Here is a 14820-nt window from a genome sequence, read left to right as displayed (position 1 = left end):
TTTTTTCCCTTCTGAAAGTGTGTATGGGGGGGGGGTGATATGTTGATGTGAACACTTTATTTTACAGTGTCCTTGTTACATGTAGTAATAACTATAAATTAATTTTAACTAACCCTAAACCTATTAGTAAGTACATGTAGTAATTATTTTAACTTAAATGTATAATTACACTGTAACTCAGACAACTTAAAATAAAGTGTAACCCTTTTTTATCACTCATTTCATCATTTTTCTTTGTTCTAATTTTGACACTTGTGTTAAAATTAAACTTCAAACTCAAAAGCAAGCTGGCCAGTAGCTCTCTTGTTTAATGGATGCACAAAAATAGATAAAAATAATTGACTAAAATCGACATCTCAGTCCAAACACTGTTGTTTAAAAATACCTGAAGTTATTTTAAGGGCAGATACTCAGTGGGACAATAATGGAGTTATAAGCAATTCACTACTATCTTACTTTTAATTAATAGTTTCCATCTTCCAATTGTGAAAAAAAAAGAAGAAAGAAAAAAGGTCCACATAGACAGGCAAATCACCCTCTTGTTCATTGGTCCATTCGGGCATGTATGTTCAGGAGAGAGAATCCAAAATGTAAAAAAAAAAAGGAAAAAAAACTATTCACATATCTATGATTATTCAAAACCGATTGTTCAAACAGTGACAGCAGTTCAGCTTCATCCGGTGCATCCTCAGACGGAACAATAATCAAAAATAAATACAAGTTGTAAAAATAAAACGAACAGCTTAAATAAGATTGAACAGTAACAGCTAATTTGGTTGACCTGAACAAGCAAAAGCATATCAGACATCAAATATTCAGACAGCGTCCAGCATCAAACTCAAATGCCACACAGTCTCCCAGAGCTCGAGGAGGTACTACAGCTGTGATTCCCCATAAAATATACAATTAAATAAGAGAACGCTGTAAACTCAGGACAAACGCAGCACGACGATTTAAAACAAAAACACACTCGGTTCAAGCACACAGCTGAGAGATATACAATTTACACGACTTAGAAAACCACACATACCATACAGCAACCAGGAGGTTTTCTCAATGTCAAAATTACCCACAATCCCTCCAGTTCTATCCTGTTATAGAGTACGGTCTCAGAGAAAAATGCTTAGAGTGTCCGTTTACCTTCATAAAGACAGAGACACAACAGCAGGATCATGTGTTCAGTGTGTGAGACTAATGGGAGGAAGTAAAACCTTAGTGTGTGTGACCGAATCGGAGAATGCTTCTCATCCATTCATGAATCATTTCTACATACCAAAGAAATGTAGGCCACCCCAGAATTATAAGATGCATAAAGAAAAAAAACTTATTTTTTAGAATTATTACACTTTACACTGATAATTAAGCATATTTCCTCTCAAAATTCTCATTACCATAATGCAAAACATGCTTATACTGTAATGCTGTGAGCCTAAATCATATTGTTTTTAAACTAAAACTTAGCATGAAGGCAGTGCAATAAAAAACAAACATTTTTATTACACCACACAGTTTTTTTTTTTTGCATTACGGTAATGATAATTAGGAGGAAAATGTGCTTAACTGTCATGAAAATAATCCAAAAAATACGCAACATTTTCCTAATGCAAAACATAATTTCTTCGTTTTACAATACATGACCCAGACAGGTTTTCTAGAGATTCTCAGTGACAGGTGTGTATTATATTTTGCAGTGTATTGACGTGAAGAGCGGTTTCATGAAGTCTGGAGCAGCACCACTGGTGTGGGGTCAGTGTTACATGTCACACGCTCCTCACAGGAGCACAAACTCATCTGCGCTTCCTCTCTTATTGTTCCTGCTCATTCTGTTGCATGAGAAAATGTTTGCAGGACCGTCCGAGGAGCCGGCGCTCTGCCCCTCCAGACCATAGTTCTGTCCCCTGCCCTCTACAAATGTAAAGATGGGATACTTCTCTTTAGAGGACGACAAAGCCTGAAAAAGAAAATGTAAATAATTATTAGGGCTGTCAAGCATTTACATTTAAAAAAAAATCTAATTAATTACACAATGTGGTGATTAAATCTAATCTTATCAAATTTGGCTGAGAAATTACCCCCAAAAGATAATTTAAAGTTGTCTGGCTATCACCAGACCAAGCTCAGTTTAAGATTGAACATTGGTCTGGGGAGTCTGCTCTGTATTTTCTACTGCACAAGAGGCGTGATCAACGAGCATAAATTAAATGACTCTGTACGCAATTGGATAGTCCTTCAACCAATCAGACCACAAGAGGCGTGATCAAGAGACGACCCATCACTTCTCTATCCGTCATCGTGTTAAACCTTCCAATAGCACGCCCGGTTTATAAGCCAGTCTGTGATTGGTTCCCGCAAAAGTGTAACAGATGCAGTAGAAATGAATGTACAGTTTCCAGACAGAGCTGACAGTAACTTTATTTATTGTGCACTTTCGACTTTACAACTTTGCAGAACGTTTACATTCACAAACAGCTATTACACACTGGATGAAAAGGAATATTTGAAAAAGCATAATAGGGGCACTTTCATATTTCTTTAATGAAATGATACTCTAAATAAGAAACAAATTGCCAGTAGGTGGCGGTAAATGTCTAAATGAGTAAGTCATTGATTCATTTGATTCGTTCAAATGGCTGATTCATTCAGGAATGAAGTAAATGGCTCTCTTTGGCCCTGTCCCAAATGGCACCCTAAACCCTCACAATCTTCCACTGAGTCTGCAATTTTACGACGTAATGCCGCTTTGACTGCCGGGAAGAAGTCCGCTGCGTAGCTCGCACCAGTGCGGGCTCGGCCGAAGTGCGCATCGAGGGCACATAACGGCCTCAAAGGGGGTGCTCGCGAGCACCCTTCTGAGACCTAAAATGACAACTGGGGCACCCTGCGGTCTCGTGGACTTAACGGACACGCGCACGCAGCGGCCATTGTAAGTCCACAAGACCGAAAGTGCACATGAAGTGTGCCATTTGGGACAGGGCCTAAATTAATGGGTCATTGAATCATTGGTTCACCCGATTGATTCGCTCAAAACAGATACATTCAAAAATGAAACACTGCTGTGTGTTGCTCAGAGATGCACAACAGTTCAGCTCTGGCTTTATAGGAAAAAAATTTAATTGGCAAAATTGAGCAAAAATAGACGGTTTATAAAATATAACACAATATTTACTTCTTCAATATCACATTTGCACTTGTCCTATTCGGGACAAAAACACTATTTTGAGACAAAAAGTTATACAGGGGCATTTTTTCCCTGATATCTTGAATTTTAGGGGCATGCTAGAAACTTGAAAAAGTATAGCTAAAACATTTTATTTTTAGTGAATTAAAAGATAGACCAGCACAAGCAAATGTTTTCAGCATATTGCTTTCTTCAGTGCTCACCTTCACCTTATAAAATAAAATATTTTTGTTAGACTTTCTCCAGTCTGGATCTAATTCCGTGTGCGGTTAGCAACTCCTTGGTTTGTCTGCACTGATTTTTTTTGGCTATACGCACCTGAAGCAAAAGGATTTTTACCTACTTGGAGCGCAACAATTTATGTCACTGATTCAAACAAGACACTCACTTCACTGACCGCTGAGCACAACGACTCAAAGTCTGCCTTGGTCTGTGCGTAGAAGCCGATGGTACAGCTGGGATCCATTCGACTGAAGTTCATCTTCCTGGGTGAGTTACAGTGAAAAGACTACGAGAGAAAAGAACGCTGACGCTTCAGTTTTTCATTCATGGTGTAAACTTCGAAATTAAAATGTCCTCTGATGCAAATATGTTTTTTTCTTTCGGTCTCACCTCCAGAGAGAAGTTGCCTTGGGTGACGTCCACCACCGGCTGACAGTAGTGTGGGTCTAGATACAATAGCTGCTCATCTGGAAGACACACAGCAGCCAATCAGAGAGCAGACAGGAATACAGTAACCAATCAAAACATAGTTCTTAATAGACACATACCTTGAAAGCCAATAAAAAACAGAGAATGCTTGGGTTTTCCTCCAATAATTCCTATACAGCATTTTAACTTGAGAATGTTCTAGAAAAGGAGAGATTGTTCATTTAAAACATTTAAAAAAAAGGAATTAAAAAAAGTTATATTATTCTAATGTAATACTTAACTATATAAGTAAAACAAAAATAAACTTAATTAAATAAAATAAAATAGATTTTGGCCAGTTTGAAAAAAGCGATTTCATTTTTATGGAAGCTTTTTTTCACCATGGAATAAAATGAATAAATAAATAAAAAAGGTTTACATCTCACAATTTTGACTTTTTTTTCTCAGAATTTCTAGTTTATATCTTGCCGTTCTAAGTTTACATTAATTTTTTTTTTTTTAAATTGTGAGATAAACTCAGAATTGTGGGATAAAAAGTTTACCCTGTGGGAAAAACAAGCTTCCATAATTTATTTATATTTTTATTTTCAAACAAATTCTTTTTTTTTGCATTAGTGAATTCATGTGCTGTACACGTACCTTAACACACTCAATGTAGGAGGGGTTTAACGCTTCTCCCCCGAGCCGAACTGGCACTAGAATGATGACTGATTTCCATCCTGTGCCACTGGACTCGGGACGCTCTTGTGTCAGGGGCGACTCACACAAACGCATGACATCTCCTTTATACACTGCAGCACACACACAAGCAGAAGTATGAGCTAAGCATCGTTTACAAACACGCCCAGACAAAGTTTCAGTTTCACTAACTGATTTTGTAAAATGATCACATGACGCACTAGACTGAAGGTGAAGACTCACCCGTGCAGTCCTGTGCCACATATACGGTAAGGTTGTGAAACTCAGCGGTTTTAGCCACTGCTTTTCTGGTAGAAGAAAAGATGTTAAATAACAGTCACAAGTCACAAGGTTTAGATCAATATTCACTGATATTCATTTGTTCTCCTCTCACCTCAGCATATGAGCCACTACGGACGGGCCATACCAGTCCCCTGCCCTCTTCCCGGACTCCTTCCCCAGCTCCACCAGCTGGTGGACGCCAAATGGAGCTGATGGATGGTCCCCGAACAAAGACACCACCTTCCTGTGTAACGCCTCCACCTGAGGGTCATGGCTGGCTGCAGGGCATTGCTCCGGGGGCCGTCTTTGACCCTCACCACTGCCAGAGCTGGGGTCCCTCTGGGAAACAGGGCTGGTCCAGGAAGAACTAAAGGAAGGCAGGGACATGCCCGCCGGGCGGGAAGGAGAGCGGGGCTTCAGCACCTCGAAATCAACGTCTGACAGCGAGTGACAGTCCGACCACCTCCAGTCTGGGATACAGAGAGCAGTATGCAAGCATTCATATTGCTGTTCAAAAGTTTGGGGTCAGTACAATGAACACTTTTATTCAGCAAAGAAGCATTAAATTGATCAAAAGTGACAGTTAAGACTGCCATAATAAATGCTGTTCTTTTGAACTTTCTAATCATTAAATATTCATGAAAAATCCCATTTTCCACAAAAATATTAAAGGGGCTATATGCAACTTTTCCCCCAAAAATAAACGTAACAATAGCCTTTTTATTTTACCATTTACGACTCAAACATCTCCTGATGAGCATACTGACACCTTGTCCGCTCACAGTGGGTGCACCTATAAGCCTGTATCCTATTTTTCCTATTTTCTGTCGGGTCGTTTTTTTCCCGCGCTGTCTGCGGATGTGACATCACCGCTGCGAGAGCGAGCAGAAAATAAGAGCAGTTCTGTTTTTTGGCCACAGGTGTCAGTCGCGGGTTTAAATTTCAGAAAAACGCATATAGCCCCTTTAAGCAGCACAACTGTTTTCAACTTTGATAATAAGCATAAATGTTTCTTGAGCATCAAATCATCATATTAGAGTGATTTGTGAAGGATCATGTGACACTGAAGACTGGAGTAATGATGCTGAAACATCACAGCAATAAATTACATTTAACAATGTATTCAAATAGAAAACAGTTCTTTTAAATTGTAATATTTCAACAAGAGACGTCTTTTCCAAACCTTAAAAAAATCTTACTGACCCCAAACTTTTGAACAGTGGTGTATATATTAACACACTTAAACTAACAGACTACATTACTTAACCACAGTTGTTTATTGTGATTATTTCTGGTTAATAAAAGTAATTATATACACTTCGTAAGGACGTTTTAGACACTCTTTGCATCATTATTTTTTTTGCTTTATTGGTTGCACACTTTATTTTACAGTAAGTGCACTTTCAATGTACTCAAAGACATACCAAAACAACAGAGGATGCCTTTATATTAAAGGCCCAATGAAGTGCCTTGAAATCGCAGCATTATATTCATATTGACCCATATTGGCGGAAGTGAGAGACTAAGTTTTGAATGCTTATATCTTCTAAATACGATCCTTGTTTTGGAGCACACTAGATTATGGACAACAGTAAGGCTAACAAATTCATTCTAAAAGCCAAAAAACTTTCATTTTGATATCATGGGGACTTTAATACAGAGTAATATAAGGTAACTACAGGGGTTCATATTTTGTTTAAAGGAACACGCCGACTTTTTGTGACTTTAGCTTATTCACCGTATCCGTTAGATAAGTCCATACATACCATTCTCATCTCTGTGTGTGCCAACATTTTCCTATTTACATGTTGTGATGTGTATAGTTACATTGTGTACTAAGACCGATGGAAAATGAAAAGTTGTGATTTTCTAGACCGATATGGCTAGGAACTATTCTCTCATTCCAGCGTAATAATCAAGGAACTTTGCTGCCGTACCATGAGTGCAGCGGCGCAATGATATTACACAGCGCCTGAAAATTGCAACTTTTAATTTTCCGTCGGTCTTAGTACACGATGTAACTATACACATCACAACATGTAAATAGGAAAATGTTGGCGTTATTTTGTCTCTTATTGAGCAGTAGGCTAGCTGGAGCCATTTACCTCCAGTGTTTGTGCTAAGCTAGGCTAGCAGTGGGTGCGTCAGACAGAGTTATGGCATGCACAGAGATGAGAATGGTATGTATGGACTTATCTAACTCTGGGGGATACGGGGAATAAGATAAAGTCACAAAAAGTCGGCGTGTTCCTTTAAGGATAGGTCCAGGGCTATTACCTAGTTATTGTACTTACTACAATAAGTATATAGTATATTCATTCAAAACAGGACTGTAAAATAAAGTGCTCCTGCTTTATTTCCTGCATTTAATTTGCATGCAAGTAAACAAAGTAGATGAGACCTGGCGGCAGGAGGTGATGCAGTAACCCCTGCGCCAGCAGCATCTGTCCACTGCGCAGCATGCAGCCCCAGCCGCAGTCTGAGGTCAGGCTGGATCCCTCCAGCTGAGGAAACTCCCTCCTGTAGGTGAGCCACACGCACGACACAAACACCTGCCGGAAACGCTCCACTTCATCTGGGAACAACACACCAAAGAATACAACCATCTCAGTACAACAGCATCACATTCTTTTAATCACTGTTGTATTAGGTCGAGCTCAAGTGTGTAAAATACTTTCTCAGGCTGATCACATGACCCACCTTCACTATTAAACAGATAGGACTGACCCAGGAGGAACAGAGGGGAGGTCTTGTTGAAGGGGGTTTTAGATTTCACGGTCCAGCCTGGGAAAATGAAGACAATACAGTAAATGATATTTGCTTCTACATCTGACTTCAAAAATAGCCTGGGAAAAAAGGAACAACCGTTTGTGTCATTATTTTGTGTCAGTCATAGAAACCAGCTCTCAATCATGTGCATGAAAACCAACCATATTTGACGTTGTTCCAGGCCGACATGAACTTGGCTTTCAGCCGATCCACTTCATCGGGCTCTTCTCTGATGCCGTCAGGCACTGGCCCGTGGCCGTTGTGGTGTCTGGACTGAGTTGAGGGCTCATGAGCTCCACCGCCCACCATGTACTGAACGCCACTGGGAGACACGGAGTTCATGGTTCAGGATGGATACCGCAGCATTACAGAAGAACGTCAGCCTGAAAGACAGAGACAGAAAGAGAAAACATGATATGAGAGGTTCCTTAAATTCTTGGTATATTTTTGATATCATGAGGAATCAACAGAACAGCTGTGCTATGATGTCACACTGTGATTTTCAGAAATCAAAACCTTCAAGAGACCAAAAAAAGCATTTACTGAAACTAAGCTGCAGAAATGTCTCTTTTCTGTCATCAGAAACTTTAACATGTGATGTTCACATAATCAGTGATGGCCAGTGTTGGGGGTAACGCATTAAAAGTAACTAGAGTTACGTAATCAGATCCCTTTTCCCAAGTAACTAGTAAAATAACTTATTAAATTACTTATGAAATTTACAACAAAATATCAGTTACTTTTTCAAATAAGTAACGCAAGTTACTTTGTTATCCCATTTATTGACTGACAGCTCTCTTGTGCCAATGTTGAGAACAATCATGTCACTGGCACAAAAACAGATTCATTATTCCTCAAAATTAATAAAATCAGTGAAATGCAAAATCTGAATACTACGCAAACCTCCAATAATTAAATGTTAAATAAAACCAATATTTGTATGCATTTAATCTCACTTTATTGACCAATGTCTTGCTGGTGACCTTCAATGATTCAGTTAAACCAGAAGCTTTTTTGCTTTTATTGGTGAAGTAAGTGTTTTTTCCTGCATCCTAGGCTGCACCTGAAACCTGGAAAATGCTGCTTTCGGAGGACACATTTCAAGGTAGGAAAGCATCAAGGCACGTCCGAATCTAATGTCACTTCCTGTCTCCTGAGAGACCTTCATTTGATCAAGTTTTAAAGGCAGCATATATATATCCTTCGCTGCCTTTGATATCCCACAATCCTGTGCGTTCCATTCAGTGACAGTTGAGCTGGGGAAAAAAGATGGCGTCCGAAAGTTGCGTTTGCTGGTCAGTTTGTGTGTAAATGTACGTTTTTTTTACCAACATTTTCCATTTCTGATGTCATTTCTAGCAAGAAATTACTAATGTAGCAATTAAATATTTGTTCAGTTCTCACCAAAGCTCTCTCTATTTTGCTGTAGATCAGCGGTTTTCAATAGGTGAGGCGCGCCTCCCCTGGGGGGCGCCAAAGAGCCACAGGGGAGGCGCGACGTGAAGAAAAAATAAAAATAAACCATATACTCGCGTCGCGGTATACTGGGTAAAAGCTACGCGGGATACTCACGTCGTGGTACAAACGAGTTGACTGATTACTGACAAGTAGTAGGCCTAATGCTGACAGATTAAGCAATGGCTCCTTCTGGCTCAACATGTGCACAGGGGCTCGATAGGCCTACTCGAAAACTGAAGGATTTTATGAACAGGATTTTATGGCACCTGTTTTCAACACAAACACTTTACGCAGAAAGAGTGTTTCTTGTACTTAGAAAAAACTGCAATACAATTATTTTTTAAGGGGTAGGCTATGTTTATTTTTTTCAATCATTTTAAAATTAATTGGAGAATTAACTTGAATGTGCCTAATAGCCTATGTGTTGTAGCCATTAAATAAACGCATTTAGTTTCATATGTTAAAATATTATATGTTATTTTTTCCATCTATATGTTGATTATGAAAAGTGAACACCATGAGTAAGATAGGATGCATCGGGGACATGGAGTGGGTCAGACATGACCACTTCATTAAGTTTCGTTTTGTAGAAAGACTATCTTTAGTTTAAAGTGAATTTCGTTTTGTATAAATTGTATCTTAATTTTAATAAATGTTTATTCAACAAATTGCCTGGATTTAATAAATAAGAAGCAAATATAGCCGCGATCAATTGCATTGCACGCGTGAACTGGAGCGCATCATAAATTCATATCTCATATCTCTTTAATTTTTTATTATAAATTAATCGAAACTCAGTTTATGCCTCATATACATGAAAAATATTTAAGAAAGCTTTACATTTCTTTAAACGAAACTATTCAAAACGAAAAAGAAATAGGCTAGCTAACGTTACTCAATGTAATCCATGATGTGCATTTCTCTCTGTAGGCTAGGCGTGTTCAATACGGAGATGGCGATCTTCAACTTAATTTCTGCAGCTGACACAGACAGAAAAGACTAGTGTAGGCCTACTAATACAAATCAATGCACGAAATCGAACTTTTTTATTTTAAATTTTTATTAAGCTTTAACAAAAACTGGTCGATCTCAGCTCGAATGTGGACTTGAAGCAGAGACTGGCAGAAATGCCGATCACGCGTTTCTGGTTGTCTGTGGAGAGCGAGACTCAGATCTCCACTAAGGCTATGCAAGTCCTAATCCCCTTCACCTCCACTTACTTGTGTGAGTGTGGGTTTTCCGCACTGACCATGATTAAAAATAACTACAGATCAATTTCTCTCTGCAGTGCAGCCCCGCATCGAACACCTCTGCGCGTCAAAAGCGCGTCCTCATTGTTCCCACTGATATGGGCGGTTATTCAAAGTTCAAAATTAAAAATCAAATGACGTGAATGACACGTGCAAATGACGTAAATGGTGCATTTTGTTTATTGTTAAAATCTGAATGTATGATTTTAAATAATTTTAGCCACATACAAATCTTGTATGTGGCTGAAAAAAAATTGTAATGCAAATCTTTTTGATCTGATAACATGCCTTCAATGCAGTTGACTGTTATGTGTTATGCGCTCCGTGAACAAAAAGCGTTGTCGTTCATTGATCAGAGAGCTGTCCATTGTGCTGATTTTGTTTGAGACAATGTGCATTAAAATGTGCGCTTAAAGAGATAGTTCACTTTATAATGAAAATTCTGTCATCATATACTCACCCTCAATTTGTTTCAAGCCTGTATGAATTTCTTTCTTCTGCTAAACACAAAGCAAGATATTTTGAAGAATGTCAGTAACCAAACAGTTAACTGGTCCCATTGACCTCCATAGTATATATATTTTTTCTTACTATGGAAGTCAATGGGACCAGTTAACTGTTTGGTTACTGACATTCTTCAAAATATCTTGCTTTGTGTTTAGCAGAAGAAAGAAATTCATACAGGCTTGAAACAAATTGAGGGTGAGTATATGATGACAGAATTTTCATTTTAAAGTGAACTATCTCTTTAAGACCCAGACACAAGTTTCACACTTGTGACATTCACATGTTAAGCATGTTTTGTTGACTTATGGTTAGGCCTACTGATGTTCTGTGATTTTTAAAAGTAGCCTCAAATAGGCCTGCATACATTTGGAAGTTATTTGCTGTTGCAAAGATTTATTAATGCACTTAAAAAAAAAAGGAAATAAAATACAATATGAAAAAATATTTACATTTTATTAGTTGTTATTGAAACTCATCATTGCCAGGAACACACAGAAGATGGCATTTACTGCCGAGGCGTGTGTGGGTTAGAGCAGGCGGACAGGATTTTGGGGAAGGGGGGGCTCGGCTGTCCTTACCGACTCTAAGGGGAGGCTCACATTCACACAATTTGAAAACCCCTGCTGTAGATCATTAAACGGTTACCCTGCCTTAGAAGTCTGTCCGAAATTAGTTTTGTGAGGTGCCTTCACACACAAACACTGCCTTACAAGCCATTGTCTGATAAGGCAGCGAGGCAACGAGTCAGCTGACTAGGTTTTCGGACGCAGCCCTATTGTCCCGTTATCCAGAAGGTTTGTTTGTGCTGCGCTCTCTACTGTACACACGTGAATTTGCATTTCCTTCAGCCTGAAGCTTATTTCAATTTTGGTGTGAAAGGGTCTTTACATTTGCCCAAAAATATTTATAAATACAAATATAATAAAACTTTTTTTGTTGCAAAAGCAACAACAAGCTAAGCCCAGGTGAGAAAAGTAATGTAATGCATTACTTTTTATTAAAAGTAACTATGTAACCTAATTAGTTCTTTTTAAGGGAGTAACGCAATATTATAATGCATTACTTTTCAAAGTAACTTTCCCCAACACTGGTGATGCCTATGCCTATTGATGCTAAGAAATATGAGAAAATAGGTTAAATACTAGGAATGCAAGATACTTTATATCAGTCCCATATCTAAGGATGCTCTGATTGAGCGGCCGCAGATCGGTATCAGCCGATAATCACATTCTATGACTCCATTGGGAGTCTCTAGAATAGGCCAATCTCACCAACACAAGAAAAGCTCAAATTTATAAAGAGAATCCTGCACAAGCACTTGCTGAATAATATTCCAATATTTAATAATAACAATCATTTTTGTATCAGACTACTCATTTTGTTCATTTAGGGGTTGCACTGTCACATATTGGACAATGTTCAATTACACCTTATGGGTTGTAATTATATCCTTACATTAAGTCTTGTAGACTCTTTAATGAGCCAGAGTATCCTAAGATGGATAGTGTTTTGCTTAAGCCCTGTTTTAAAGGCCTATTAAAATGTTCATTGTAAAATTAATATGTTGTGCTTATTTATTTGATTCTCAATTAAAACAACAATCTACTATAGCATTACTCTAACTAACCTGGTAACCATGGTATTACTCATCTGAAAAAGAAAAACACTGACATTCAACAGAGAGCTTAATTATTACTTATATCGGCCTATCGTGATGACAAAAAAATTGGTATCGGCTGCAAAAATATTGATCAGAGCATTAACCATATCAGTTAACAGAGATGTTTTAATTTATTGATATCAGCCAATAATGGATATTTAATTGTGCATGCTCACTTGTTCATTTAGATTACCTTGATCATCTAACACACATTAACAATAGTTAATTATATATATATATATATATATATATATATATATATATATATATATATATATATATATATATATATATATATATATATATATATATATATATATATATATATATATATATATATATATATATATATATATATATATATATATATATATAACCAGGGTTTCAAGGCCATATTTTCATGGAGATTGCATGTTTTGAGCATATATAACATGTCAATAGAATGGTATTCTAAAGTCCATAGCACCATGTGCTGGATATTGATATGGACTTTTGTTAGAGATTGCAGTCACACAAAGCAATGTATAACCTATTTTAGAGCTGATTGCAAATAGATAAAACTACAAACTATGATTTTTTTTTTTATGTTTTTGAAAAGTCTTTTCTGCTCACCAAGGCTGCATTTATTTGATCAAAGATACAGTAATATTGTAGCCTAGAAATCTAGACGCACCCTAGCGGCAGAATTTTAAAACATCTTGATGTGGGTCTGGCTTGTCAGGCTAGTAATATTGTGAAATATTTTTCTATGTGAATATATTGTAAAATGTAATTTATTCCTGTGATGCAAAGCTGAAATTTCTGCATCATTACTCCACTCTTTAGCATCACATGATCCTTCAGAAATCATTTTGATATGATGATTTGATGCTCAAGAAACATTTATGATTATTGTTGAAAACAGTTGTGCTGATATTGTCATTCAGGATTCCTGGATGAATAGAAAGTTCAAAAGAACAGCATTTATTTGAAATAGAAATCTTTTGTGATGTGACGTCACAATAGACACCATTCAAACTAGAAAACATTCCACCTGTGTGTTACGCAAACAAACAAGCTGTGTGGGAAAAAGAGTGTGTCACATGAGCCCTGACAGAGGACAGGTGTGGTGAGCTCAAGAAATATCCTGACTTCCCTTTTCCTTGTTATCTCAAGGAAGTTTGAGCTTACAGTGTAATGGTGGGAAATGAGGCAATGCCATCAGTTTAGGTCATTGCGCAATAATGCCCATTCCAAAAAATGTCCACTTCAGAGAACCCTAGACTGCTTGGGGAAAGTGGATACATGTGCATTGTAAGCCATGTGACAACTGAGTGCTCAGCAGAAAAAGGTCATTATCACAACAATGCCTTTAGCATACTACATTAATGTAATAATACTATTCCCACAGTATACTTGCATAATCTTGCAAAATGTGTAGTGTAACACATTTGCAACATGTAATGCTAAATATAATGCAACCGATAAGTAACACCGTTTCCCACAATGCAATGCGCTTGTGTGCTGACCTACTATGAACAACCTTTTTTTTGACTGCCAAACATGGACTGCACTTCAATATGCAGCTTATTGAAGTCACGTGACAAGCATATAGCATACTAATATTTGAAACGTTTCGTGTCACGTGCTGCCTAATGTTTCACATAGCGTTGTAGAAAAGAGTATGTAGTGCACATAATGCAGTAAGAAGTATGCTAGCATTTCATTTTGAACACAGCCTAAGAGGAAAATCCAGTTTTCTGTGGCTGAATGTGCAATAATTTAATTGGAAATAAGCCATTCATTTTTTAAACCGAGTAATCGCCAGTCACGATACAGCTTCTAACACCATAAAAGTACGCAAATAAGGCAGTCTGATTCCGGCGTTTGTGTGACATATTTAAATATACTGAGTATGAAGACAGACATCAAGGTATCTAGTGCACGCCAAAAGTCATTTTAACCACCCAGACGAAACATTTTGTGTTGCTTTGGCCGCTTTTTACCTTCACGTTAGACCCGGCATGTTTGATGTCCAGGATATTTTCCGACTTTCCCTATAAATAGTCCACGGCGTCCAGCTGCACGAGCGCTTGTCTGGATGTCTGGCAAGGACAAGCGCCGTGTGAGACCGAGCTCAGGCCTCCTCAGGCGCCGTCATCTCGGCGAGTATCGATTAAAGCCGCAGTCATGAGTTCCTGCTTCTACACGATCATACGCGGCCGTCGAACTGTCAGCTGAGAGATGAATAGTGTATAAAACAGGGAGCGATTAAACCAGTATGCAACCACTTCCTGTTGTCATTGCGGATACACACCCTCGGCCCGCCCACCAAGCGACGTGATTGGCTGGGTTTGACAGTCCCCGTTTGATGATTGGACGATCTCCACGTACGAGAAACCGTAGTC

General features: G+C 38.1%; 1 protein-coding gene across 1 annotated transcript; it reads right to left on the bottom strand.

Moving 5' to 3' along the window:
* Window positions 1–286: 286 nt before the first annotated feature.
* Window positions 287–14820, bottom strand: atg4da (autophagy related 4D, cysteine peptidase a). Its single transcript, XM_079813089.1, has 11 exons — window positions 14419–14820; window positions 7720–7941; window positions 7490–7573; window positions 7191–7364; window positions 4902–5259; window positions 4751–4815; window positions 4469–4620; window positions 3949–4027; window positions 3791–3867; window positions 3567–3686; window positions 287–1951 (listed from the first exon to the last, which is right to left on the bottom strand). The coding sequence occupies exons 2-11, from the start codon at window positions 7898–7900 to the stop codon at window positions 1772–1774; spliced, it is 1470 nt and encodes a 489-aa protein (XP_079669215.1). The 5' UTR covers window positions 7901–7941; window positions 14419–14820; the 3' UTR covers window positions 287–1771.

Source organism: Gobio gobio, assembly GCF_949357685.1.
Source record: "Gobio gobio genome assembly, chromosome: 3".
NCBI lineage: Eukaryota > Metazoa > Chordata > Actinopteri > Cypriniformes > Gobionidae > Gobio > Gobio gobio.
Note: the sequence above shows the minus strand (reverse complement) of the source record. Positions and strands in the feature narration are given on the sequence as shown.